The 26,694-nt window shown below is 41.0% G+C and overlaps 1 protein-coding gene across 1 annotated transcript in view; it reads left to right on the top strand.

Moving 5' to 3' along the window:
- The first annotated feature begins 2,610 nt into the window (after positions 1 to 2,610).
- The window catches only part of man1b1a (mannosidase, alpha, class 1B, member 1a), a 49,970-nt gene continuing 25,886 nt past the window's right edge, over positions 2,611 to 26,694 (top strand). The window contains exons 1-7 of the mRNA XM_033975907.2: positions 2,611 to 2,858; positions 5,295 to 5,438; positions 10,314 to 10,431; positions 11,280 to 11,536; positions 13,104 to 13,228; positions 15,561 to 15,673; positions 18,982 to 19,170. Coding sequence (XP_033831798.1) covers positions 5,337 to 5,438; positions 10,314 to 10,431; positions 11,280 to 11,536; positions 13,104 to 13,228; positions 15,561 to 15,673; positions 18,982 to 19,170 — 904 coding nt within the window. The 5' untranslated portion in view covers positions 2,611 to 2,858; positions 5,295 to 5,336. The remainder of the gene's footprint in view (positions 2,859 to 5,294; positions 5,439 to 10,313; positions 10,432 to 11,279; positions 11,537 to 13,103; positions 13,229 to 15,560; positions 15,674 to 18,981; positions 19,171 to 26,694) is intronic.

Genomic DNA, 26,694 nt, shown 5'->3' with positions numbered 1-26,694 from the left:
GAGAGCGGGCTACGCCGATGCTCCGCCACTCCGCCGTCCTCCGACAATATTATGGACCAAATCTATTTTCTTGTGCGGAGTCTGGCCAGATGGAGCTCCACAGTGCAGAACGCACCAGGAAAACAGGAAAATAGCAGAAACACTTTTCATCAGAGCACTTCTAACAGATGTTTTGCTTTGATAGTTAGACTCAGGAGGCTGTAGACTTTCACTTTATGTCACTGAAACCATGTGAAAACTTGGACTCGTTCGTGCAATAGTTTAATGTCTAATGACCCTCGTAGTGCAGAAAAACTTATAAACTGATGTGACCTGAGCTTAAGAGTGGTCCCATGTAACACAGTAAAACCGTTGTAGGATAAATGGTTATTTTGGTCTTAAATGAGCACTTTTATTTTACAAACTCTAGGTCTCTGTGCATGCTGTTCTTGAGTTCCCTGAGGCTCACAGCCCTGTGCAGCAATGAAGTGATGAAACGCATCCAGTGAACCCGGGGCTGCGCTGTGGCGTGATGTGGAATCTGCCTGTGATACCTACAGACATATTCACAGAGGGTAGTAGCCATTAGCCGAACATTTTACTAAAGTGACTCTTCAAAATACTATCCCTCAGTTTTTTAAAAAGACAAAGAATACAATGTAAAATGGTACTTTGGTGTGGACATGTTCTGATGTTGTTCTCCTGAGCACCTGAGGGACTTTAACTCTTCATACTCAGAGAAGTGGACTTTGTTTACAGACTTTGACAATGTTTGAGTATTTAAAATGTTTTTGTATCTTTTATTTACATTGTGTTGTATTATTATTATTAATTATTATTATTAATTATTATGATGTTTTGTGTCAAATCCACGGTGACCTCTTAACAATGTGTTTCTAAAGCACAGCAGCTGTTAACTCAATGGGCTCAACACATTTTGGACTCATAAACAACTCAAGGTGCTTCATGACATATGACTTCTAGTTTTACAAAATGGCGCTTACTCCTGTGTCCTCCGGAGTGGTATCAGGTATTATGACTTCAAGTAGAAGGTAGGGATGCACCGATACGATTCTGGCATTGGATATATCAGCGCCGATCCAGAAAGAGTTGCTGGAACGGATATCGGCTGTATGGTTTGGCCTTTAAAATGATGTAATAAGACTATTTACTCGTGGTAGTCAGCCTAGAAAGTCTCTCTTTTTGAACTTTTATTTAAACAAAGCTGTCCTGGAGTTAGGATAAATAACCGTTATATAACACAACTCATTTGGATCAGTTTTGTCTGATTGTATTTGTTTCATAAGGGGAAAAAAAGCTATTTTCACTGGTATCGGTTGATATCAGGTAACAGATATTTAATTCCGTAGTATCAGAACTGAAGAACTGAGCTGGATCGGTGCATCCCATGGTATAAGAAATACTTCTACCACTCTCTTTGTCCTTTAGGTGCTCTTATTTCCCCTAACACCAGACGTGTACAATAGGGTCCCCTCAAGGTTAAACTAGTTTCTGAATCTGGGTGGGCATCTCCTGGTTAAACAAAGGTGAAATACTTGAGAATAATCCTTACTGCGCTCTCAGGGAGACCTCTACGGTGTCACTTCGCCCTCACACAAGCTCTCGGTTCTGGTTTTAGATGTTGTTGTGTAGTTCAGTGTTTGATGAACCTGGCTGTATATACTGTATTTAGATTATGGACTGAAACATCTCCAGTGTTGGTGCTGCCACATCATTGTTGAATATGAATGCCTTAGCTGGCTGAGACTGATTCTAATGTTGTATTGTTCTCAAAGTGATCAGGAGCAGACATGCGGGACATCTGTCTAGTCTGAACCGTCTGATGTACAGAATAAAAACATGATAAACATTCAGGTTACACTGTCTGGCTTTATTTCAACATGTAACTTTATAGACACAATATTATTTATACTACAGTCTTCCTATGTGGCTGGGTTTTGTATAGATTCTTTTTGAATGTAAATCACTTGTCACTGTCACTACTATGTAATCTAATAATAATGAGCCCATCCCACACGTTCTCTTTAAATATAGTTTCACCCGTAGCCTTCATTCTTCTGCCCCAATCATTCTTGTGTTTGGGTTCAAAAAGATGTGTCAAGTGGTGTCTCTCTATAATTTTCCATAATTTTCATGCCATTGCTTCTTGTGGGAGCAGGGATGGATCAACTCACTGTGCAGCACCCAGTTCAATTTACCCATAAACTGTATTATTATATTAAGAAATTAACCTAAATATATAGTTAATATATATTTCATTATGAATTGACCCATCAGCATAAGAAAACATTGATTTCATTTAATAATTTTTTTAATCATTTTTGTAAAAGTGGCAGATTTTTTTTTGAGTTTTCCTCCCAAAAAAGTGATTTTGTTTCCAGTTTTCTCAAAAATGTTTGGGGCATGCTATAAGGGTGTATTCTTTCAATTTATAGGCCCATATGCTGATAAACTAGTACAGGTTTGGAGATTTCATGGGAAGTTCAGTGGCTCAGTTTACACCAGTCTCCCTTTTTTCTCTGAGCCCATCCCACAGACCCGCACGTGCAGGCAGCAGGGAGCGTGTTTACGTCGGGAGCCACGTGCTTGATCACGTGACTGTGACAGCGTCAGCGTGCACTGGTGTTTGTGTTAGCCTCAGCTTCATACATGTCTCCCTTATCGTGTTGTCTGCGCTCTGAAGTGTGACCCGCGGATGTTCATGAGGCGGCCCGTCCTCTGACAAGACCCGGCTCATGCCCTCACCTCGGCGGGACACTCCGGAGAGAGACACCGCTGAAAAGAAGCGCATTTACCCGGGGAAAGTGAGGCGAGGACGGGGCTAGCTGCAGCTGTTAGCATCTTTCTGCAGAGCTCAGGTAAGAAGAACCAAAATCACAACGTTTAACAATGTGCAAAGTATACAATGTGTCTGATTGATTATAGAGCAAATTAACGTTTTTGCCAAGTAATTTCTCTTAACTCCTTCTGTGTTTTTATATTAAAATAAAGTGCTATGTTGAGCCTATATTGAGCCTATATTAAATTGCATATGATAGGTTTTCATGTTTCACTAATTATGACTTGGTTTGGCGGAATACTACATATAATATAAATATTTATCATAGCTTTACATCAGTTTAGTGGACGTTTGTCGGGAAAAAGTTGAAAATAAAAGTTTAAAAACACAGAAAATAGGGCGGTGTGAGTTTTAAAACAGAATCCCTCCGCCTATGTCCTCCACACGAAAACTTGTAAAAATCTAAATACTTGAGCAAATTACTTGCAAGGACAGTTTAACCTTCATTTAACCAAATAAATGTGTTGTAATTTAATTATTCGTCGAATCATAACCATTGTATAATTTAGACACGTTTTGGTCCTTGTTAACATTACCGTTGCTTGGTAACAGTTGTCTAAGAATGTCCAACCAGGAAGTAAAATGATAAACTTCATCAAAATTAAAAACTAGGGGGAAAAAAACTACGCAAGATTGTTAGCACAAAAACAAAATCTAATCTAATGATGTTAGTGAAATGTGGCATATGCTCTTCAAGTTTATTCTAAAACATGTAATGAGGTTGTTAGGTCATTCCCAGAAGTGAATCTGATCCAGGCTCACACAATGACATAAGATTCTTGTATGAACAGTGAGCGTGAGTTCATCTGATACTGACACCGACGCCTCAGTGCAGGATAATGTTGTACTTTCCCCATAGTAATAGCGTTACCTAGATTGAAATGTATATCCTGTAAAATTATAGCCATCAAGAACATTACGGTCCTACATTTTATTAAAGGAAGTAACTTTCTGGAGGTGGCACGTCACCTGCATGATTCTGTGGGAAAAGAAAGTTAAAACCATACTTAGGATCATTCTCCACAGAGATAGATACGTTTTAGATAGTTATGTAGTTCAGGAAGTCCATACCCTATATTCACTAGGCTCCTTCTCATCATTGAAGCTCTGAGATTTCCTACAGTTAACTCCCCCGAGGCAGTTTCACTCCTGTGTACTGCTTTTTTGTCATCAGCTGTCCAGAAAGTATATAGAGCCACACCATACTAGTCTACCTATTATGTTATTTTAGTGGTAATGGTGTATTCTTAATCACAAAAAAGGTTTTTCCTACTTATGTTATAATGGCATTTTGGTTCTCAAGATAATTATCCAATCAGCAATTAGAATGAGCCTCACATGAGTGTTGAAATCCAGCTGGTTTAGACTGAGAATGCGAAAACTTGTATGTGTCTTCTATCTGCAGGTTAAGACACTGGCAACACAGGGTCAGTTGTAAATCTTCCTTTTTTAAACCAGTGACAGCACAAGCTTACTGTACGTCTTCTGAAATATGTGTTATGATCAATCTATTATTTGTAAAGTTTAACCAATTAAAAATACACAGAATGAATAAAACTTGCGTCAGTTCAGTTTTTCTCCGGTTTAAATGAGGCATATGTTTTTTTCAGGTATTTAGTATTACACTACAAGTTAAAAGTTTTGCTATACAGTTCCATATATGTTGCTTCATATATTTGATGTCTTCAGTATGTATATGAAATGTAGATTGTAGTTAAAATAGAGAAAATAACACTGAATGAGGGGGCATGTCCAAACTTTTGATTGGTAATGTATGCAGATTACCATTTTACATTTTGCTCATTATAAACCACAGTATTCATCTAAAATGGCTCAATAATAGAAACAGGTCCATTGACGATCTGTTTACTTCCACCTGCAGTGTTTTTATCATTTATCATATCACAGAGATGTATCGATTGGCTGATATTTCAGACTGATATTTGCACTTTTTCAAGTGTCCGCTATGAGCCTTAAATCTCCAGCACAAACTGATTTGAACTCTTTAAAGCAAAGAGATAACTGCACAAAATGTTACAACACAGCTCTCTTAAAAGTTTACGGTAAAAAAGGCTGCGGGGTGAGTTTGTAATGAATTTAAATGACATAATTTGGGGAGAATAGCTAAAATCTGTCCTACATACCAGCCCAAAACATCAGCAGAGCCATTAGTTTCTCTGGATTCTAAACAATCAGCATTGGCCATGAAAAAAAAATAAATCAGTTGATCTCTAATTGTTGACAAATGTGGCATTTTTCAACCCTACATATATGACCTGTTTGAATTTTTTGAATAATTGCAAGTAGAGAGCAGTGGGCGGAGATAGGGGGTAGGTGAAAACAGAGATTTACAAAACTACTGATGAAGGAACACAGTTATACTGTTTTTAAAAAGTCTTTCAAGTCAATTTTTCACTATGTATCCCCTTTAACGTTGCCACGTTGTGTTGTGCAGGGCTGTGTCTATGAGGAAGGGGGGGCGGGCTCCGAGCTGAGGATGTACTCGCCCTCCAGGAAGGACTTCATTGCGGTGACCCTGTCTGACGCCCACAGCCGTGCCTACAACAATGGCAAGCACCGCAGGCAGTCGTGCTGGAGGGTGAGAGACCCCATGTTCACCACAGAGTAACACTTCCTAACACAGCTCAAAATGGCTCACCGCAGCTCACCGCAGCTCACCACAGCTGTCCCGGAGTATGGGACCAGAGCTGCTGGTCTCACACAGGCTCAGGAGGAGGAGGTGTCAGTGCATTCTAGTGAAACGGAATCAGGAATTTCAAGTAGAGTTTACAGAGTAGCAAAAAAGTTCTGTAACTTTAAGGAACTGTATAACGCAGATTTAAAATTTCATAAACATGGCCTATCTGTGTCCCCAGACATGGAGTAAACATTGGTTTTCAAGATGATTATCCAATCAGAACCTCATATATTTGGCAGCCAGTTCCTCTCTCTGGACTCTCTCTTATCTGAATCCTCACTATCTAAACCCCAGCACCTGCAGCCAGTCATTAATCAGTTCCTCTGCTGCAGCGGTGTACAGTTCATATATACTGAGAATGAGAAAAAAAACGTATATGTGTCTTCTCGCTGCAGGTTTAGGCTCTGGCAACATGATTACTAGAGGAGGGTGACACATGTACAGGCCTGGCTCTGTTCATTATACAGTGTGACAGCAGCTGTAACAGTGGCCAACACTACGGCATTGCACATCTCATTCTTCTATTTATCTAATTTGATGTGTTATTCCTAAAAAGAAATAACAAAAAAACATGCATTTTTACTGTGAGCAAGGGCTGTCTCTGCAGATCTAACCTATCCTATGGTCTGATGGAGCTTTCATAGGATTTTTGTAATAAAACCTTTTTTTAAAACTTAGAATACTCACTTGAGAGGCTGCTTAAAATTTCTACTAAAATCAATATAGTTGGGTATGATTCCAATACTCTGAAGCACCTTAGCAATTTACCGCTATTACATCTTTGCAGAATGCGCTTTCTATCTTCCCCTTCTTTCTTCCCCTCTCTCCCTCCTTCTCTTTCTCCCCCACCCACCTTCTCTATTTATCCCTGCGCTCTCAGATCCTCAAATGAAAGCCCTCACCTCTCCCTGCATACGTGTGTGTGTGTGTTGTATATATCTGATGTCCACAGTGGGATTAGCGCCTCTAAATGCTCTGTAATGTGCTGTTTGCTCTGCCTCCTGGGTCCTTTGTACTCCTCTCTCTCGCACACTCTTTTCTCTCTTTCTGTCTGTCACTGTTACTCAGGCATAAAAAGACTGCGTTTTTCATTCTTTACATTCGACAATTGGACCTGTGTATTTATGCAAACTCACCCTGCGCTAGTGGGGTGGTTTGTTTTGTTTGTGGACAGAGACCAGAGGGTAAAAACAAAAGAAGTAAAAGGAGTAATGTAAAAATAATGCCATGATATTACGTATTTATGGGGTTGGCCTGGGCGATATAAATAAAATAAAATAAACAAATAAATGAATATGAAATCACTTCATAATACATTATTGATTCAGTTGATTTCAATCTTTTGAAACATTTTGAAATATAAAATAAACATGGCTTCCAGTGTGGATTTCATGAACACAAACAAGACACACTCTCTTCCTCTAAATTCTGTCTGTTCCAAGGTAGCAGGGCTGTAGATCTTTAGTCGTTTAGTCCATTAAAATTTGAATTACCGGCTAATCGTGTCATTTCTAAGGATTTATATGGGACAACAGATTGAGTTGGATAAAGATTTGGCATTTTTCGTATTTATATGTAAAAATACAAACCTAAAAGGACTCTCTCTGATCTGAATCGTCACTACCTGCAGCCAATCATTCACCAGTGTCTCTGCTGCTGCCCATATACTGACATTATCTCCTCTATCTGCAGGTGAAGGCACTGGCAAACCATGTTCAGTTGTGATTGAAAGACCGCAGGCTACATACAGTTCCTTTAAATGAATTTTAAAGCCAGCTAGGGTTTTGCATCAGGTCGGGCATCATTTATAATATGTGATGTTGATGCTAATGCTAGCTGCTGCTGAAGGAAAGTGTCTGGAGTGAGTGATATCTGATGTCGCTGGATAAATCTTGCTGGAGAATTTGTTTTAGGTTGAGACACGGGCACACAGAAAGGTCTCCCGGTGTCCGAGTATTAAACCTTAGAGCTTCTGGCTGTGAGGAGAGACGCTGGGTTCACTATTGCCTCGGTGGCTATTGCTGATATGGAGAAGGTTTTACAGGGTGTGAGGAGATGAGATTGTGCGGGTTCTGGTGGTAGCTGATGGTTTGATGTTGTTGAAGATGAGAGCTACGCTGGCTTATGTTTCATATAATAGAAAGCTGGTCTGCTCTGCTCCGTGTCAGTCAAAAGAAACACAACGTTGTACTACTGCAGTTTCTACGCCTGATAAGTCCAGACCAATATCTCTATGTTTTATACAGCGGGATATCGGTCTGGTACCACTCCCTTTGTCATTTTACTAAAATTTGTATTAGTAGACTTATCATTTGATTTAGACTATAAAGATTTATATGGGACAACAGCAGAAAGGTGAAGTTAGTGAGTTATCTGAAGATTCTGTATTTTTTTTTGGCATTTACTGTATATATAAAAAGGCAGATTAAACTCATGATACGCAAGTTTATATAAATACACTGTTTCCTACTTTACTTTACTACTAGTACTTTTTCTGCATAAATAATTGTTTTTGCATGAAATCCCTCTGCAGGTGTAGTCTTGTGAGTGCAGATTGAGTCAGATACATAGAGATGCGTAATAGTTTTGAGAGTTTTGAGAGTTTTGCCACATCTTTTAGTCGACTAATCGATCAGCAGGACATGTCTTTAGTCCAACAAGAATTTCTTTAGTCGACTGCTGCACTAGAAGCAGGTTACTTCCTCATTAAGACAATATAGAGATACTAACTTTTACATGAACCGTGGGAAAATCAGAAATGTTATCTGGCTCACTATTTATCGTATTTCTACAGTTTTTATTCCAAATACAGTATTTTATCGATGCGTTATTGTAGGCTGTGTGGGACATCAGTGGTGCAGTAACTTTTCTGCTTCCTGCTCTTCTCTGTGGATATATTATTACTTTGTCTGAAGCAGTATGGTATTAAACTTGTATATCTCCATGAAGACAAGCAGGTGTGACGCCATCATGCTAACCTACAGGTCAGATCTGTGGAGAGTTGACACCCGCTCACTGTATGAATGATTTATTTTTTAAGGTAACTCTGAGCCATAGGAACAGCTGTAATTGAATAAGGTATAAGATGGATAGGTTTAGTGATGTGTGATGTGTGAGTGACAGTTGTAGGCGCTTTGTAATTACACTCATATGAATGTATATTAGTCAAAGTGCATTTAATCAGCCCGCGCCCTCCTGAGCTGCAGCCTGCACCAGGAAACAAGGACCTGATTAAACACCACTGCTGCTGTATGCTGTATCCATAGCGATTAACAATTTAAAACGAAATATTCTATCTTTTAGAATGGTAAAATGGGAAGCTGAAACTCACAAATAGGGTTGTCCAACAAATCAGTACCCAGATATTAATTGGTGCTAAAAATATGATCAAAACTAGATACTCATTTGAACAAGTGTTGATACAAGATTCGACCTTTCCTGACTAGTTAAAGATGATGTTGAACTAATATAAGACCAGTTGGAAATACAAAAAAAATGTCAAAATTTTTACATTTTTTGAATTTGGTATTGGTTTTAAGCTTATCGTCATGACACTACTGCTGTATAAAATATGTCTCTGCACAACGACAAACACATCTGTGGTAAATTTTCTGTAAACACACATTCAGGTTGGTGCAAAGAAACTATCAAAAAATATATAGAAATAGTAATGCTCAAATTGTAGCAGTATCAAAGGTAGTGAAGTGGAATACACTGAAGAATTGGTGTTGTCAGGATACTACAATTAGAGATATATTATGGCAGATATAATGTTCCAAATATATTGAGCCGATATTTGCCCTTTTTAGCTTATTGGCTATTGGACTTATTTCCCCAGCAGAGAATGATATTTTGTTTAGGCCAACCAGTTGCCTACATATGTATGAAGACTAGATGCATAGACGACTCTAATTGTTCCATTCTAGTATATTTGTTTAGCTCTACGGTCTTGCATCAAAACAGTATAAATGGTAAAGGTCCTATATTACTGTTGTTATAATGCTGTTACCTCCTTAAAAACAAGCCTGGAGTTGTTTTGTTTCATTCACACATGCTGGATTATTAGTCTGTCTACATTTCCAAAGCTCAAAATGCTCTGTTCCACCTTGGGATGTCATGTAGTGGTAGTTTTCCAAGAGCTTTTACCTTTTGTTCAGTAGAGATTAGAAATTCTGGTGAAAAATGATTCTAGTGAAAGTGTATGGAGTTTAAAAACACTGATGACAACTTCCTGTTTTACCACATGACATCACAAGGTGGAGCAGAGTGTTTTCTGTTTGAGAGAAGAAGCCTAAATATGTGGGATGTGTGTGTTAAACGTGTGAATGAAATAAAACACACTTCTGGCTGTTTGATGAAGAAACAACATTATAACACAGATCAGAAAACAGCGTGATATGGGCCTTTTTAAGTATTCACAGTTGTTTTAAACAGTCTACTCTACTTCATGTCTCTTCTCATTTCTGACATACTGAAACATGCTCTGTTCATTCCGGGTAATGGAGACTTCTTTTTGCAGCAAATGGACTTAAAAAGAATCCTAATGTGCATAATCACGGTTAGAAGATCTGTCCTAGTTTAGATTAGAACAGCGTTGCATCAGTTCGTTTCATCAGCGCTTGCTAATTTCACTTTCCATCTTAAAGGCTGCATTATCGGATCGGCTGCTGTTTTGATTCGCTTGGGCGGCCTTGACTATTTCCAAATCTCTTTAATCAAATGCCATTAAATGTGGAATTTTTTCTAACATTTGAATCTTTTTTGGGGATGTTTCAGAAGTGGAAGCAGCTGTCGCGTTTGCAGCGGAGCCTCGCCTTGGGTCTCCTGGCTCTGCTCTTGGTCATCGGGCTGCTGTCTTACCCCAGCCTCTCACACCACTGGACAGATAACACAGGTGGGTTTGGACTGAGGACTCGACTCAGACGTGGGGCTGGGAAATAATGAAATGAATGTGAACATCTGCTTGATTGTGAAATGTAGTTTTTTTACTGACTGACTTCTGAGCAGAGCAGTGTTTGTGTTTGCGGGACAGGGGAGTGAATATATATATACTAAAAACTTAAAGCATAATAATAATAATACTGCATTAGTCTTTTATAGCACTTTTCCAGGCACTCAAACTCTGCTTCTGCCTTTATGACCACCACCAACACTAAGTAATGTGGGTGAAGTGTCTTGCCCAAGGTCACAACAACAGTTCTTTCCACTGGGGCCCCACTGTGACACCTAATATTTCCAGCAGTCTCCCATCCAAGTACTAACCAGACCCAGCCCTAACAAGATCAGGCTTTGACAAGGAGGTTTGCACAGCGGGGAGTAGAATGGTAGAGATAACTGTCAGGAAATAAAATTGAATTGAAAATAAAGTGGAAGTAATTACGCAATCTTTCAAATGGCAAATTGAAACGGGCTTTCTAATTTAAACTAATTTACAATAAACTATATTTGATGGTACATTAATCTAAATGAAGTTTCCAATCGCTTGGAGGTCTTATAAATGGTAGGACATGCGACTGCAGACGTAATAAGCTTCCCGTGTTCGTAAGCTCTGTCGTCTGTTTACTTCCATTCTATGACTTTGCTTGCGGTTCAGGACTTGGACTTGTCAACCATTATAACAGTCTTCTTTATGGGCGTAGTAATGTGTATATATATCAGTATAAATATATAAATATCACACCCAACATGCTTCATATAAATGCAGAGATTTTAAACACGTATATAACTCCTGTGCCGTACCAGTTTCCTCTGACACAGACTGGCTGGACGTGAGCCACAGAGCCCTGGACCTCCCTCCTCCTCCTCCACCAGGGGTCAGACCCGTCGCGGGGCCCCAGGAGCCTCGTCTGCCTCTCGAGCCCCGCCCACCGCCTGAGCCACACCCGCCCCTGGAGCCCCACCCACCCCCAGAGCCACACCTAATGCCTGACCAGGGTCCAGGGGTCATCCCAGCTCCTCAAGGGCCCGGGATAACATTCCTCTCTGAACTGCCTCTGAAGGTTTGAGCTGTCTTTGTTTGTTTAAAAAAAATTGACCATGTTAACCACATTATCACATTGTTCTTTCACCAAAATCATGCCTGGAGTTGTAGTTTTATTTATTGATGAATTGTTTAATAAATCCACTCCCTCTAAGCCACATAAAAACTACTAAAAAAATTCTCAGTTTTGTGATGTTACAAGTAAAAGTCCAGAGGTCTCCGGCACTGTATTAAGTCCATAAATCAAAATCTGAGCATTTCTGCCGTCAAATCGCCTTCATTGTGACCGCATGCTTCTGTTACTATGTCGGGAAAAGTAGATGGTGTCCTAACCCTAGCTCCCAGTATTGTAACAACTGGAAAGACTGCTTTTTCACTTCCTGTAAGGGATTCAGATACTATGGCTTTAAGTATCTGCTGATCTCAACCTAAACTAGTGCAGAGACTGATAACATTTATTTCCTTTAAACAAGATTAATATAAGACAAAACTGATCCAAATGTGTTATGTGTCATTTATCACATAACTGCTGAACAGGTTTGTGTAAATAAAAGTTCAAATATTGGCTGAACCCATATTAAGAAGCCGATATCTGATCCAGCTACTTTTTCAGGATCTGGGGCGATATCAAATACCAGTATCAGATCGATGCATCCCTAGAAACAAGACGTCTATCTAACAAAACAGCCATTATTTTGAGTTTTAAAACATGACATTCCAAAGCAAAGGCACTCAGGAGCATTTTTAAAGGCCAGTAACAATATTAATAATGAATAATGTTTTTCAACTTTCCTTTTTTCAATGTTGCGTCTAAATTAAATTTGTCCATGAAATGATTCTTAAATAGATACATTTGCATCTGTTTGACTTGCCTTTTCATAAAACACAGTCTGAAAGGTTAATACCAATTTGCAAGACTTCAAAAGGTCAGTATTGTAAACAAGTCAATCTGCACGAATGCCTTGTACAACTGCTCTGACATCTTAACCTCCTGTAATATGCTTTAATCTGACAGTTTTCTGCGTTGTTGTTTACTTTGCTGTTGTTGTGTCATTGAACTAGCACTTTACCTGCCTTGGCCCCCTGCAAAGCAATTTTTTTGGCCAGGTTGTGTAAATTTTCACACTTTGTAATCTGGTATCAATTTAAAAGGTGCTGTACCAGATTTTTATTATCTTAAAAACGTGAAAAGCAGAACTGGTTTCAGTTAGTTACATTTTAAACAGTTTGTAGTGGTCCTGCATTCAGATCGTAATTATTCACTGCAATGAGTCTATAAGCCCTTTTTAGACCTCTCAGAGACCAGATTTACTGTGTACTTGCTGATTCTCGGACAAAATGTTTTCTAATTAGCAGTAGACAGCGTACAACAGACGGACATATATATATCTGTACTGGGAAAAGGCATATCTTGCTCAGATACGTGGGTAAATATCTGATACGGGGCTGTTAAATCCTTTTTACCTCTTGGGCTTTCACAAACATTCAGTCTTCACAGAACATGTTTTTGTCTCTGTAATTCCCTTGGTTAGGTCCTATTTCCTATCTGCTGCCTCTTTTATAGCTGTAGCTTTGTGTGTTTGCAGAAAAAAAACGCTAAAAAAGTCCCTCTGAGTCTGCAGAAAGAGCTCAACTCCTCAGACACCGCAGGAGCAGAGATGAAGAAGCGTGAGGAAGAGGAGGAGGAAAACACGGACAAGAAGATGGTCAGGTGTGCGGGGACATGGCAAGAACTGGTTCAGGTTCAAATGCAGTTTCAGCTGATTCATATTATCAACATAAAGCTTTTGTCAATTGTAGACTTACTCACAGCGAGAAGAGCAACCAAAACTTTTACTTAAGGATAGAAAAGTACTCTGAAAGTGTATATACCTTCTTGAAAAAGTTACTCAATTAAATGTAACTGAGTACGATTTGGGGACAACTACAACTAAAATTTATATTTTAAACTAAAATTTATATTTTTGAAATTCAGATTTTCATTGTAATACAGTGACTTCTTAGGTCTAATCACAAATAGAAATGAAACCTTATGAAAATACAATGTACTCGTTTGGGAAATCTGGTTCTTGCCTCCATCTGGGAGTATGACATTGTCACATGCTAAAATCTGAAAACCACAAATACAAATTATGCTGCATGCAGATGTCAAATGACATCAACATTTGAAATTTTGACAGTAAGTGGCAAAATAGTTTGAATGTCAATGGTGAGTAATGAAATCTGCTCCTCCTTGAGCTCAAAATGCATCTAAAATATGAACTGCTGCAGTCTGATAACAAGTTTATTACTCTACAACTCTGATTAATGTTTAGTTTGCACCTGACATCTAAAATAAGATCACGTAAACAGTAGTATAAATCCATAAAAACAATAGGAACACTGCAGGCTAAGTGCACATTCATCACTGAGACGGACTTTAGGACACAGCTGACCTAATGAGCTTTCTCTTCAAGAATAAACGTTTTTTAAGTTAGTTATGGTCCCTTACTTGCCATCAAATCAACAATGGAGAAATAGCTTAGAATGCATGACAAGTTTTCATGTTTTTCTAATAGTGACTTGGTTTAGTACCTGTGGTGAATGTTTATCATAGTTTTACATCAGTTAAGTGACAGTTTATGGGAAAAAGTGGAGACAGAAAGTACAAAAATACTCCAAATAAAAATAAATTCCATAAAAAATGCAGAGACAACTTCTGCTATTGTGCCATTTAAATGAGCTTTGGCCCTTGTTAACATCATAGACTGTATATATAAATGGACATGGCTAACCCGCTAGCTCCATATAGAAAGTGAGCATGGGTGCACTCCTGGCTCCATCGACTCACTTCGCTTTCTACTGAAAAACTGTCACCCCTCTCTCTGTATCTGCTGCTGCTGTCAGGCTCGTCATTTAGTTTTAAAATATTCGCATTGACCCAATCTGATCCTGGTGTTATTATTTTGTTATATTGTCCCTAAATCAAGATATGAACATAACATAACAACAGAGCAATCGGGCGCCTTCTTTCCCCGAGATCGCTCCTACTAGCGTTAGCAACATGTTTGATTGACAGTGTTGTTAAACGCCCGACCCTGCCAAACCAGCAGTGCGGTGTTACCTTCAACGGCGTCGCTCCAGACTGGCTCTTTGGTTGGTGTAATCTTTGCAGTCAGATTCACCAAATTCACCTCTTAACTGCTAACCTCGATGAGCTTCATTTGACTAGAGCTGAACGATATATGTGACGCCACTTCTTTATACAGTCTATGGTTAACGTTATGGTATATGTTTGTCATTTCTGCTACCCGTGTAAACCAAGAAGTAAAATTATAAACCAAATATTCACCAAAATTAAATAAAAAAAATAAAGAAACTGACAAAACTAGGCAAGATTTATAGTAAAAAACACACAGACAGGTCCATGCGCTGGTCTGTCACTCCGTCAAATGCTGAGGGACATTTTTCCGATGAAACTGACGTAAGTGCATAACCTCTGTTGTATTCATTACCCAGGCGTAACCACGGACAACGCACCTTTGTTCCAAGTTCATTTGTCTAAGTATTCACACAAAGAAGAGGGCACAAAGACTCCAGCTGTTTAAATTAGACTAAAACATGGAGCTGCTAATGTTGAAGCTGGTTATACATTTGGGAAATAAGCAGAATGAGACCTGCTTGTCTCCATGGAGATGTTATTGCCTTCTCTGAAATGTTCAGCAGTATGGCATTATACAAATCTATCATTCGTTCTACTGCAAGATCTCAATTTTTTAGTAAAAAATATGCAGAGAAATATGTTTCCTCTCCACAAATCTGACTTGTAACTGACCAATTTAAGAATAAACAAGCAGATAGATTCTTTAATTGACTGAAATTGTTTAACATTTTGTATTAAGTATTGTCAGAAAAAGTTATTATTTTGGGGGTTTCACACTCTTTAAAATGAATCTTTGCATTTTTGCGTTTCTAATTGCCTGACTTTTCAATTTTATTTTTTTTAAATGAATGAAATGAATGTACACCGTCTCGAGTGTTTACGGTTTGTTTGTTTGTTGCAGCTGGAGGGGGGCCATGATTGAAGCCGACCAGGGAACCGACCCCCTCCCATCAGCCAATCAGAAAGAAGCCGCGCCCCCTCCAGACGTCTCCACGGACACCAGGGCCCTGCCAGGTCAGAGCCAATATTCCACTGCCCTAAAGAAGATTCACAATAATCTGAACAGCTATCAGAGTTTCAAACAACATCTTACCCGTTCATCTGCGGCATGTTCAGTGGAATACAGAATACAATACGAAAGAATAAATCAGTGTTACAAGTGTTATCAGTAAAAGCTATATTTGATTTGAACATATAGGTCAAGTTTATGATATTTAAAATCAAAATCTTTCACACAGTTTTCTTTAATATTCCTGCCTCACAGCAATTAGGTCTCAGGAGGGTTCTTTCTATTCTAGACTGTAGCATGGTCTTACCAGAGTGACTGCGGTAATGAGAGGGCGTGTCCAGGTCGGTTTCCCTACCTACGCGATGTTAACGCTAGTGTAAAGATGCTGTACTTGAAATGGGATGGGATGTGGCGATGATCTGAACCAGTCTGTGACCCCTGTGGCATTTAAAATCACTGGCAGCGTGGGTAACGTCTGTAGTCTTTGGTGTGAGTGAGATATGTGCTTCAAAGCCTCATGATGTAAGTACGCAACAGCGGTGCCAGGATTTACATTTTGGATTCTCCATGACAGAACTGGCTCGGTCTGTGTTTCAAACATGTGGCCCCTCTTATGCACGTGCATCCCTGAATGCACATGTACATATTAACGTCATGAGTTTTCTCTGCGTTCCTCTGTTCTTTTGCCTTCTATGTGGGCTCTATGTGTGCGCACTCTCTCCAGACATTTAGCTCTATATATGTTCTTTTATTTGGAAATGTATTGGGGTGATAAAAGCAGAAGACTTTTTAACAATTCTGGCACTTCATTGAATGCACCACACCACGCCCTCAATTTGCTCCTCTTTGCCTGATATATAGGCATGGCACACCTCTTGTTTAGCGCTCCAGACTCTCAGCAGTGACACTATCTGCCAGCAGATTAACTCGCTAATGCTAGTGCTGCTTTAAGACGGGGGTAAGATACGGCCTTCTGTCTTTGCCTACTCCCTTTCTTCCCTTAGAGTTTCTAAAATGTGACTTTTTGTACTAATCTATACTTGATTTAAAACCAATTTTATTATGAAGCAAACTCTAGATCTACTATTTGTCTGTACTAGTGATTTAAATAACCTTCTCAAAGAGGATGGAAGCCAGTAACAAAAGGCAAAAGTCAGGGCTATTCAAAGCAGTCCTTTCCTGATAACACTGCAGAACGTTTTTCACTTGATTCAAATGAACGTCCTGATATAAGCCCAAACAAAAGCACACCACTGGAGCCGTCACTTTTTAAACCATTGTGTTTCACTTGTAATGGAACATTTCAGATACAAAAGAAAAAGTGAAGTGAGTGAAATTCTCAAATGAAACATACTTTAGCAGTGGTGACAGTACAAAGCTGTGTTTCCTGAGCCCAGGGCACAGGAATGAGACGGGAGCTTTAGCAGACGGCTGTGGGTGTGAGTGCTCCTTCAAATCTGAAGTACAGGCCTAGTACTGAGACTGACTCAGTGTTTCTGACAGTGCCACAATATCACATGTTTTAGTCTCATTCTGAATCGCTGCATGGTTCTGTCACTGCTACTGTTTATGGTTTGCTACTAAACTATGTAATGATGCTTTAGTAACGTTATCTACTGTTCCTAGTGCTTTTTCTAGTGCAAACTAGGGTATCTTTGCAGCTTTGTGGGCAAAAATGTATCAAATGCGTGTGTCCTGGTTTCAATTTCAAGCACTACGAGAGATCACACACCTCTGCCCTCAGCCAGGTGTTTCTGATTACATACAACTGACTGTGGGGGCAGAGTTTGAAGTGCAGGTATGTGTTAGACCAATCACACTGTTTGTCGTATGTTCAGACACCGCCCCTCCTTCACTGTTCCCTTTAATTCTTCAGATAGTGCTCAGTTCAGCAGCTCTATTTGGAAATGTCCCACATGCGCACTTGTTCTCTCCAAATAAACGTTTATGATGAGATGCTTGAGTCTGGGCCTCACCTCCCCCCTGCTGTGTGCTCTAATACTGTGTGGGCTGAGTTAGCTGAAGATGAAGATTTGAACAAATTTCCAATAACTGTTATCAGATTATATTTTTGTAATCTATCTAAAATGCGCTGTGTAAATCTACCATCTGTAAGTTTGTTAGATATTTTGTTACCAGTAGATGGCAGATGTGAAACCTGTTGCCCCTCCCCTCATCACAGGCTCACCTGTGCTCTCTGGGCTTCTTCAGACACCAGTAGCATCCAGTAATCTCATTACAGTTATCGCCTCAAAAACATACTTGGAGTTGTGGTTTGTTTAGTTCACACATGTTTGAGTAATCGTTAATTATTGGTCTGTCTACACCTCCGAAGCTCAAAACTGGGAAGTTGTCTTGAATCAAAGAGTCTGATTAATTGAAGCAATTTTGTGCACAATTGTAAAGAGCTGCCTGTCCCTGACAGAGCGGCGTCTTGCCCATGCTGTGTCAATAAACCCTCATTCATGTGAGGTATATCAAGGACTGAATTTGTTCCGCACGTCTTCTACCGCGATATCTTCTATCTAAGGTGCATCAGCATTTAATGTCGTCTGACGTCCTTTACCTTCAGAATCACAGAATTTAAGTATATGGTGAGCTTCACTTATAGGCCCTTCTCAGCCGTTTCAAGCCCTTCTCGGCTAAGCCCTTCCCGGTTATCTCCGTCCCAGCCAGCGTGCTCACAACAGCAGCTATATTCTAGAGTGGAGGTCACACCAGGACACAGTAGGTGGTAGTAGTAGCATTGTACCACTTTTCAAGTTTTTAGTTTAGGTTTAGTCCCCAACCCTTCCCCGTTTTTTCTGTTTTCACAAAACACTTGAGAACAAGACAACTCACCACAACTCATAGTAAATCAGGTTCGGCGCCTTAGCGCCAGCACTTTCCAGCGATAGTAATGCAGCCCCCATCCTCAAAAATAGAGAAGAGGCTAGAAGGATTCCTCCCAGGACGGCCAGCCGCTGGATCACAGTCACAGAAAAAGAAGAGGTTGAAAAGCTTAGTCTGTGACGCCAAAATTGTTGTGGAATTTCTACAAGCAAAACGACTAAAGAATCAAATGAACTGAGAAGTTACAGACATTGCAAAATGAAATATGATTTATTCTTAATTACAAAAACACATCACATGGACATGATGACCAAATTGTTTGTTATAGGTTTGGTTTAGTAAAGTTTAGTACTGCTACTTAATGTCTATTAACTCTAAATCTACTTTTTATTTTGGAAATGAAATCACATAGCCTTTTTACTAGTGTTGATAACTTCTTTTGTTTGATAAGCCCCGTTGTCCTCTTTGTCCCTTTCACCAGCCCACTCAAGTGCGGCTCGTCAGGAGGCCGTGCGGGAGGCCTTCAGACATGCCTGGAGGGGCTACAGAGAACACGCCTGGGGTCACGACGAGCTCAAACCTGTGTCCAAGTCCCACGCAGAGTGGTTTGGCCTGGGCCTCACCCTCATCGACGCACTGGACACCATGTGGATCCTGGGACTCACTGAGGGTACGCCCACAATGCACTAGACCTCTGCAGTATGTACTGATACTTTGCACTGATGTAACTCTGAGAGGGTAATGCATGTATGCCTATGGCGGAATGTTCAGCATTAGCAAACACAGCCTCATAAGACTTTAGATGGTCTGAAAACACAAGAAAAATATTTTAACAACATATTTAAACAGGACATTGCGATAGAAAGCGTGTTCATGGTCCTGTTTGTGTTTTCCACAAAGGTGAGCCTGACTAACTGAGAAAACAGTTGGCTAATGCTAGCTAGTGACTATAATGTTATTTGTGAGGATCTTGTTTAACAGCACAGATCAGATTGCCTGTTGTAGTTTCAACCAAGTCATTTCTGAGTAACAGAGCTTCTGACAGAGCCGTGCCTCTAGTTGGCTTCACTTCCCCAGAAAATGTTGATGACATCAGCTGAAAAGTCTGAGTAGTGATCAGTTGTGGGATGGTAGTGGTGCAGTTGGAGTTAAAAGGAGGCATGATGCAGATTGGTGTCAGAGTGATGAAAATGTGCACTGTGGTGATAGCAATTAACACTTCAAATAAAAAATGTATTTTCAGTGGTAAATTCCTGAAATTGTCACTTATAAACATGAGCTTTTAACTAGGTTTCCTCACTGTTGGCTCACTCAGACTAGTATTTTGAGTGATTCATGCCTGTTTGTTCTGCATTCAAGGCTTGGTGCTCAGAAAATGTCTGTATTCACCTCCTGCTGCTCTATACTCTGATTATGTGATAAATTCAGACTAAGGGTTATACCGTATTTTCCGCACTATAAGGCACATCGGAATATAAGGCGCACCTTCAATGAATGGCCTATTTTAAAACAAATTTCATATATAGGGCGCACCGCGTTATAAGGCACATAGAATATAAACTACTGTAGTATCTGGGCTTGTGTTATGCATCCACGAGATAGAGTTGCGCTAAAGGGAATGTCAACAAAACAGTCAGATAAGTCAGTCAGTCAAACTTTATTAATAGAATAAAAAAAAAAAATGTTCTGAAAACTTTGTTCACTCACAAAACAAGTTAATGCATCACAATATAGTAACTCTCGAAATAGTGCAAAGCAATAACAATAACTCAATGTTGTTCAAACGTTAATGTCCATAGTCACAATTAGGGATGGGACGATATACGATAATATCGTTAATCGCGATAAATAAGGTCCGCAATTAATCGTTTGTGGCATTTTTTTAATAATCGCGATCATCGCGCACGATTATAATCGCCTTTACAGCACCACACTGCCTCATGTTTCCAGTTCCAATACAACGTTTATATGTTAGTTTGTGGTGTTTGCCCACTCTGACATAGCAATGACACTTGTAGCTTCTGTGCTGATCTCTGTCTGAACTATATTCTGTCAGATATCAACAATAAACAAAGTCTGATCCGTAACTCTCCACAGGAACGTACCAGCGCGCGCCTCACCCGTGCGCACAGATGAGACGCTAATGTGTGCACATCTTAGATTTTTACCTACAATAATGCAAACTGCAGAATAAAACAACACCTTTTAAACAATAGACAAATTAAGTCTAATTCATACAGCTGAACACTAATGTGTCAGAGCGCATGGTCTGAATGCGCACTATGTGCACAGAAGCAAAGCTAACGATTATACACGGTATATTTTACCTACAATTAAGTCAATAGCAGAATAAACCTCGCTTACCGATCGAGAACAGCATCCAATCCATCAAAATATAAGGTCCTTTACTCCTGAGTCCACTGTGGGATCTTTATTCTTTGCCATGAACCGCTCCAGGTCAGAGATGCCTCTAGTTTAACTTGTACAAACATCCACAGTGTCGTCGATCACGTCCTCCCTTTGGTTTGTCCGTTTCGTCATGTTTAAAACGCAAAACAACAGTGAGTAAAATGCGCCATTATGCACACATTTCTGCATCCACTCGTTTCCCAATTCACCAAAGTGCCTTAATTTGAAAAATTAAGTGTTCGTCGACGGGCATTTGCGTCACTTCCGGCGCAACAAGGACCGGTCCATTTCGACAGCATGTCATTGAGGAGTACACATTTTCTTCCGGGTACGTCTGTTTACGGAAAACCATGGCATGTGATACATCATCCTGTCCCGCTGTTCATTGGCTGTAAGGGGAAAACGTCACTAAATGTGTGTGATGTAATTAGTTGATTCTACAAGGGGAAGAGTGGGGCGTAAACTTTCAGTCATCTGTAGCACTGATTCGCTGTCTGCGGCCTCAGTAACCCACAACCCCCACCTTATTGGCCAACACTGGTGTCAATCACAAGCTAACACGCGTGTTTAGCACTGAGGAACAAAGTTGGCACTGTCAGAAGTTTATTATGCCTGAAATCGACAAAAGAAAGGCAAAGAAGTGACGGAGCAGATTTCATATTTGGAGTACTTTCCTGCAGCAGATTGGACATGGAGGATCTTATTTTGTCGACATAATTTCTTGACTGGAATATATTCTCTGGACCTTTAGGGAACAAATGAGACCAACTTTGTGTGAATATGTTGATGTTTGACAGAACCAGAGCGCTCAATGGTAAGTGAAGTCCAGATTCACACTTTGTGACTTTTCTATAAAAACGTCTTTCCTGTCAGCACTGTGGTGATTGCAGGTGAAAATGGTTTGCATATCCAGAAAGACGAGCACCGCAGCTTTCATTTGATGTGTAGATTGTTTGTGCGGGTGACGCAGAAGTGTATGTACATTGCTGTAAAGTAGGCCCGGGCCGTCGGAACGTTAACAGGTTAATAATTATCGCGATAATATCGTTAATCGCGATTATTTTGGCCACGATAATCGTGAGTCTAAAATTTAATATCGTCCCATCCCTAGTCACAATATCTCCCAGCCTTGTTTAGTTGTAAACACGTGAAAGAAACACGTAAAGCTCACTTTTTCAGTTCATTCCTCATTCACGAATCCCTCGAATTCTTCCTCTTCAGTGTCTGAGTTGAACAGTTGGTCGAGCTCATTCAAAGTGCCCGATTCCGTCTCATCAAAATCGCCATTATCCGTGTCGCTGCTGTTGTCTGGCAGTTCAGTGACAATTCCTGCCTTCGTGAAACTCGGACCACAGTTGAGACTGATATCAGCCCAGACATCCGCGATCCATTGGCAGATTGTGGCGTATGTCGCCCGGCGCTGTCTCCCCGTTATCCCTATAGCGTCGGATCCTGTCGTCGCAGATACAGCGGGTTGCGGACTTTCCAGCAGCGTAACTCCGCGCCCAGTCGTGCTCTCATGTAAATTCAAACGGCGTTTCAAAGCGGAGACATGGGGCTATCTAAATATTTTACCGTCATTACGGTAATCTGCCTCTGTTGTCCTGAAGGTGTTGAATGAGAGCGCAGGGGCTGCGGGGATTTTCCCAGTCATTTATTCGATGCGTAAAAGAAAACATACGGATGGATGTGTAAAATAGAAGTAGTTGTGTGAAAAAATGCAGTAAATTCTGATACTTCGTTTGATATGATTTTTATGGCTAAAAAAGAATAAAAGTCTAGGTCTAGGTGAGCTATACTGGCTAGAGGTAAGATCGGGCCTAAAAAATCCAGCCCGACCCGACCCAGGCCCGCGGGTATTAAAGCCCGACCCAGCCCGAGCCCGACCAATTAACTTGATTTGCAGGCCCGAGCCCGAAGCAAACCCGAAATTTCATATTTTATTTGTGAGGATAAATAAAAAAAATAAAGAACCAAACAAAGTTAAACATGCGTAAAAATAAGCCTAGTAATAAAAAACCTTCGCCACTAAAGGTACGTTCACACCGGTGCGTCAGGTGCGTCGCGTTCACATGTAAAGTCAATGGTGAATGCGCGTCTTGACCACGCTGCGTTTAACACGCACGTCCACCATTGGCTTTACATGTGAACGCGACGCACCTGACGCACCGGTGTGAACGTACCTTAACTACTGAAAATGGTCTAAGGTCCTGACAGCAAAAGTCCACGCACTTGTCTGTGATGGCCTGCTTAGCGCGAAGAGGTGCGGTCTTTGGGACAAATGATAATATAGATGTTTGACGATCATCACTTTTGCCAGTACAGCTGTTTAAATGCCTGCTCAGCGTCGAGGTGCCAGTCTTTTTGCTCTCGTATGAAAGCAAAGCGCCACATTTACTACATTCAGCGAAGCCAACGCAAGTTTCTGTAGCATTTTCAACAATCAATTTGAAGCCACACCTCACTCTTGCCGGTGCGTGTTTGCCTTTTCAGTTCCCCTGTCTTTAGTTTATCCTTTACTTCTTGCTGCTCCATATCAGCGATACCAGGTCTAAATAGATGCGGACTTGCGGAGGGGAAGAGGGGGCGTTCACGTGCACAGAGTATGCTCTGGCTCTGCGGCTCCTGTTTAGTAGTTAAATAGCAATTACCTTACAGCGCCTTCTCTGTTTTATCCAAATTATTATTATTTTTTATAACAAGTATTCCTAAGTTTAGTATCCACACATCGTTTTAGTATACATTTTTATAAACATATTTATTTTTTAAAAGTCAGGTAGAGAGAAGCCCGAGCCCGACCCGACCCGAACGTAATGATTGACATTTTAGGCCCGACCCGGCCCGAAATTCGGGTCGGGTCGGGCTCGGGCTCGGGCTTAAGATCTTACCTCTAATACTGGCCCATAGTGTGCTCAGTCCTTAAAGGGTTATTACCGCTATTGTTTCGGCAACGCCTCCTGACTACGGGTGTCATAATTGACCAATATTGATCCATATATAAGGCGCCTCGGATTATAAGGCGCACTGTGGGTTTTTGAGAAAATGAAAGGCTTTTAGGTGCGCCTTATAGTGCGGAAAATACGGTACACAAATGAAGCATAGCCATGTTTTTCAAAAATAGAACTTGCGCATATGTAAATAAAAATTTGTACTTGCTCAAGTGAAATGCCTCTATGAAGGCGCAAGATCTGTTTCTATTAATAAAGTGGAACTAAACACAAACTCCTCCCACAACCACATTTCAAATAGAGCTGCTACATTGGGCAGTACCTGGAGGACTAAAAGAGTGAGGGAGGGTGGGATATGAACATATGAGGAACAGTGTGATTGCTCTAACGCCTATCCACACTTCAAACTCTGCCCCTGCTGCCTGCTGTTTGTAATCAGAAACACCTGGCTGTAATCAGGGCAGTCTTTTGTAATGTCACTAACTATTTGAAATTGCAATGGCCACTGGCCACAGCACACACTTAGATTTAGACATTTTTGACCAGAAAGCTTAACTAGTTTGCACTAAAGTCACCAAAGATGCCTAGGACCAATGTTCCCTCTAATTTTTCACGAGTCTGAGCAAACACACAAACTCCCTGAGCGTCCCATGGACCAGTGTGAGCAACATCAGACGTGAGCACTGTGGTCATGCTGCATCGCATCCATCCAAGTTAAATGGTTTATTAAAAGAATCAAATTACTGCATTTATACCGCCCTTTACAATGAAAATGACAAAAATCTTGCTCATGACCTGTGTAGTATGTTAATGCTATTGGAAGTATAAATATTTAATTTTAACTATGGAAAAACATGAGCTTCAACCAAACCAAGACAACTGTAAACTCCAGTTGAAAACACACTTAACATTTTTATGATAAAGCTCTGACTTGTATTATGAGTATAAGCCATTGTGTGAAGCTTTTGCTTGATTTTTACAACTCATAAACTAGTGACAGTTTTCAATGACCAATACACACTGAGAGGAATCTGTATCTGCACACCCAGCTGCTCTATTACTGTACATTTATATATCATATCAAAACACAATATATAATGTGTATTTGTATATAAAATATATTCAAAACAAGTGGTATGGGTCAATTTGATGGTTCTGTCTTGAAGCTCTGGGCTTTATCCTGCTCTGAGATAACAGTGTCCAGCCCCAAAGGGAGGAGTTTTAAAGAGAAACTGCTCTACTCTTGTTTACTGGCTAACATGATGATGTGCGGTTGTGGCCCTGTTGTGCACTGGCTCATCTTCACCATAGTTTAGTACCTGACCATGTGGTTGGCTTGTTGGGGTTTTATTTGCACAATGTTCCGTGTCTGTGAGAGCATGCAAGTGTGTGTGTGTGTGTGTGTTTGAGAGTGTGTGCGCCGTGAGCTGCTGTAAAATAAAGTCACAAAACAAGGAATGGATGCTAATGAATGTTTAATCCTGTTTAATAAAGAGGGCAGAGTTGGTGCTGTTGATCAATCAATCAATCAAACTTTATTTCTATTACAACATTAAAAACACGATAAATAAATAAATAAATAAATAAATAAATAAATAAATATTAAACATAATATCTGCTGACCCTGCTGAGGCAGGGGAGCTTGCAGAGACTGGTCCTGGCCCTGTGGAGCATGGTGGCCCTGGGGGACCCGGATGGTTCTTGCAGCATTGGTGAGTCTGGCTGTGTTGACGAGCCTGGTACGGGCTGGAGCTTCTATTCCTTTTTAGGAGCAGAGTTCAAAGAGATGTCTCTGGGTCTCTTTGCCACCTTTTTGGGGAACCTGGTTAGCCTGGTGGCTCTAGCCAGTGTGGCACTCCTGGTGGCCTAGGGGAGCCTGGAGGCGCTTGTGAGCCTGGCGCCGTCTGTAAGCCTGGCGGCATTTGCGATTGTGGCTGCGCCTGGCGAACCTAATGGCCAGCCATGGGGCCAGTTTCGTGGCTGGAACTCCTGCTCCTTTTGGAAGCAGAGCTCACCAATGAGTCTCTGGGTCTTTTCCTAACCTTGGGGACTATCGAGCCCAGGTGGGCTTGGGGAGCCTGGTGGCCCTCGGTAACCTGATGGTCCTGGAGAGCTTGGTGGTCCTGGGGAACTTGGGGAGCCTGACATCCCTGGTGAGCCTTGCAGCATTGATGTGCCTGATGGCCCTTGTGTGTGTGGGCCTTGGGACTGGAAATCCTTTTTCTTTTGGGAGCAGAGCTCACCAATGTTTCTCTTGGTCTTTTCCTAACCTCCTTGGGGACTATCGAGCCCAGGTGGGCTTGGGGAGCCTGGTGGCTCTCGGTAGCCTGATGGTCCTGGAGAGCGTGGTGGTCCTGGGGAACTTGGGGAGCCTGACATCCCTGGTGAGCCTTGCAGCGTTGATGTGCCTGATGGCCCTTGTGTGTGTGGGCCTTGGGACTGGAAATCCTTTTTCTTTTGGGAGCAGAGCTCACCAATGTTTCTCTTGGTCTTTTCCTAACCTCCTTGGGGACTATCGAGCCCAGGTGGGCTTGGGGAGCCTGGTGGCTCTCGGTAGCCTGATGGTCCTGGAGAGCGTGGTGGTCCTGGGGAACTTGGGGAGCCTGACATCCCTGGTGAGCCTTGCAGCATTGATGTGCCTGATGGCCCTTGTGTGTGTGGGCCTTGGGACTGGAAATCCTTTTTCTTTTGGGAGCAGAGCTCACCAATGTTTCTCTTGGTCTTTTCCTAACCTCCTTGGGGACTATCGAGCCCAGGTGGGCTTGGGGAGCCTGGTGGCTCTCGGTAGCCTGATGGTCCTGGAGAGCGTGGTGGTCCTGGGGAACTTGGGGAGCCTG

The sequence above is a fragment of the Periophthalmus magnuspinnatus genome, chromosome 12, assembly GCF_009829125.3.
Source record: "Periophthalmus magnuspinnatus isolate fPerMag1 chromosome 12, fPerMag1.2.pri, whole genome shotgun sequence".
Lineage (NCBI taxonomy): Eukaryota > Metazoa > Chordata > Actinopteri > Gobiiformes > Gobiidae > Periophthalmus > Periophthalmus magnuspinnatus.
The sequence above is the reverse complement of the archived record's forward strand: the minus strand, read 5'-3'. Positions and strand labels throughout refer to the sequence as shown.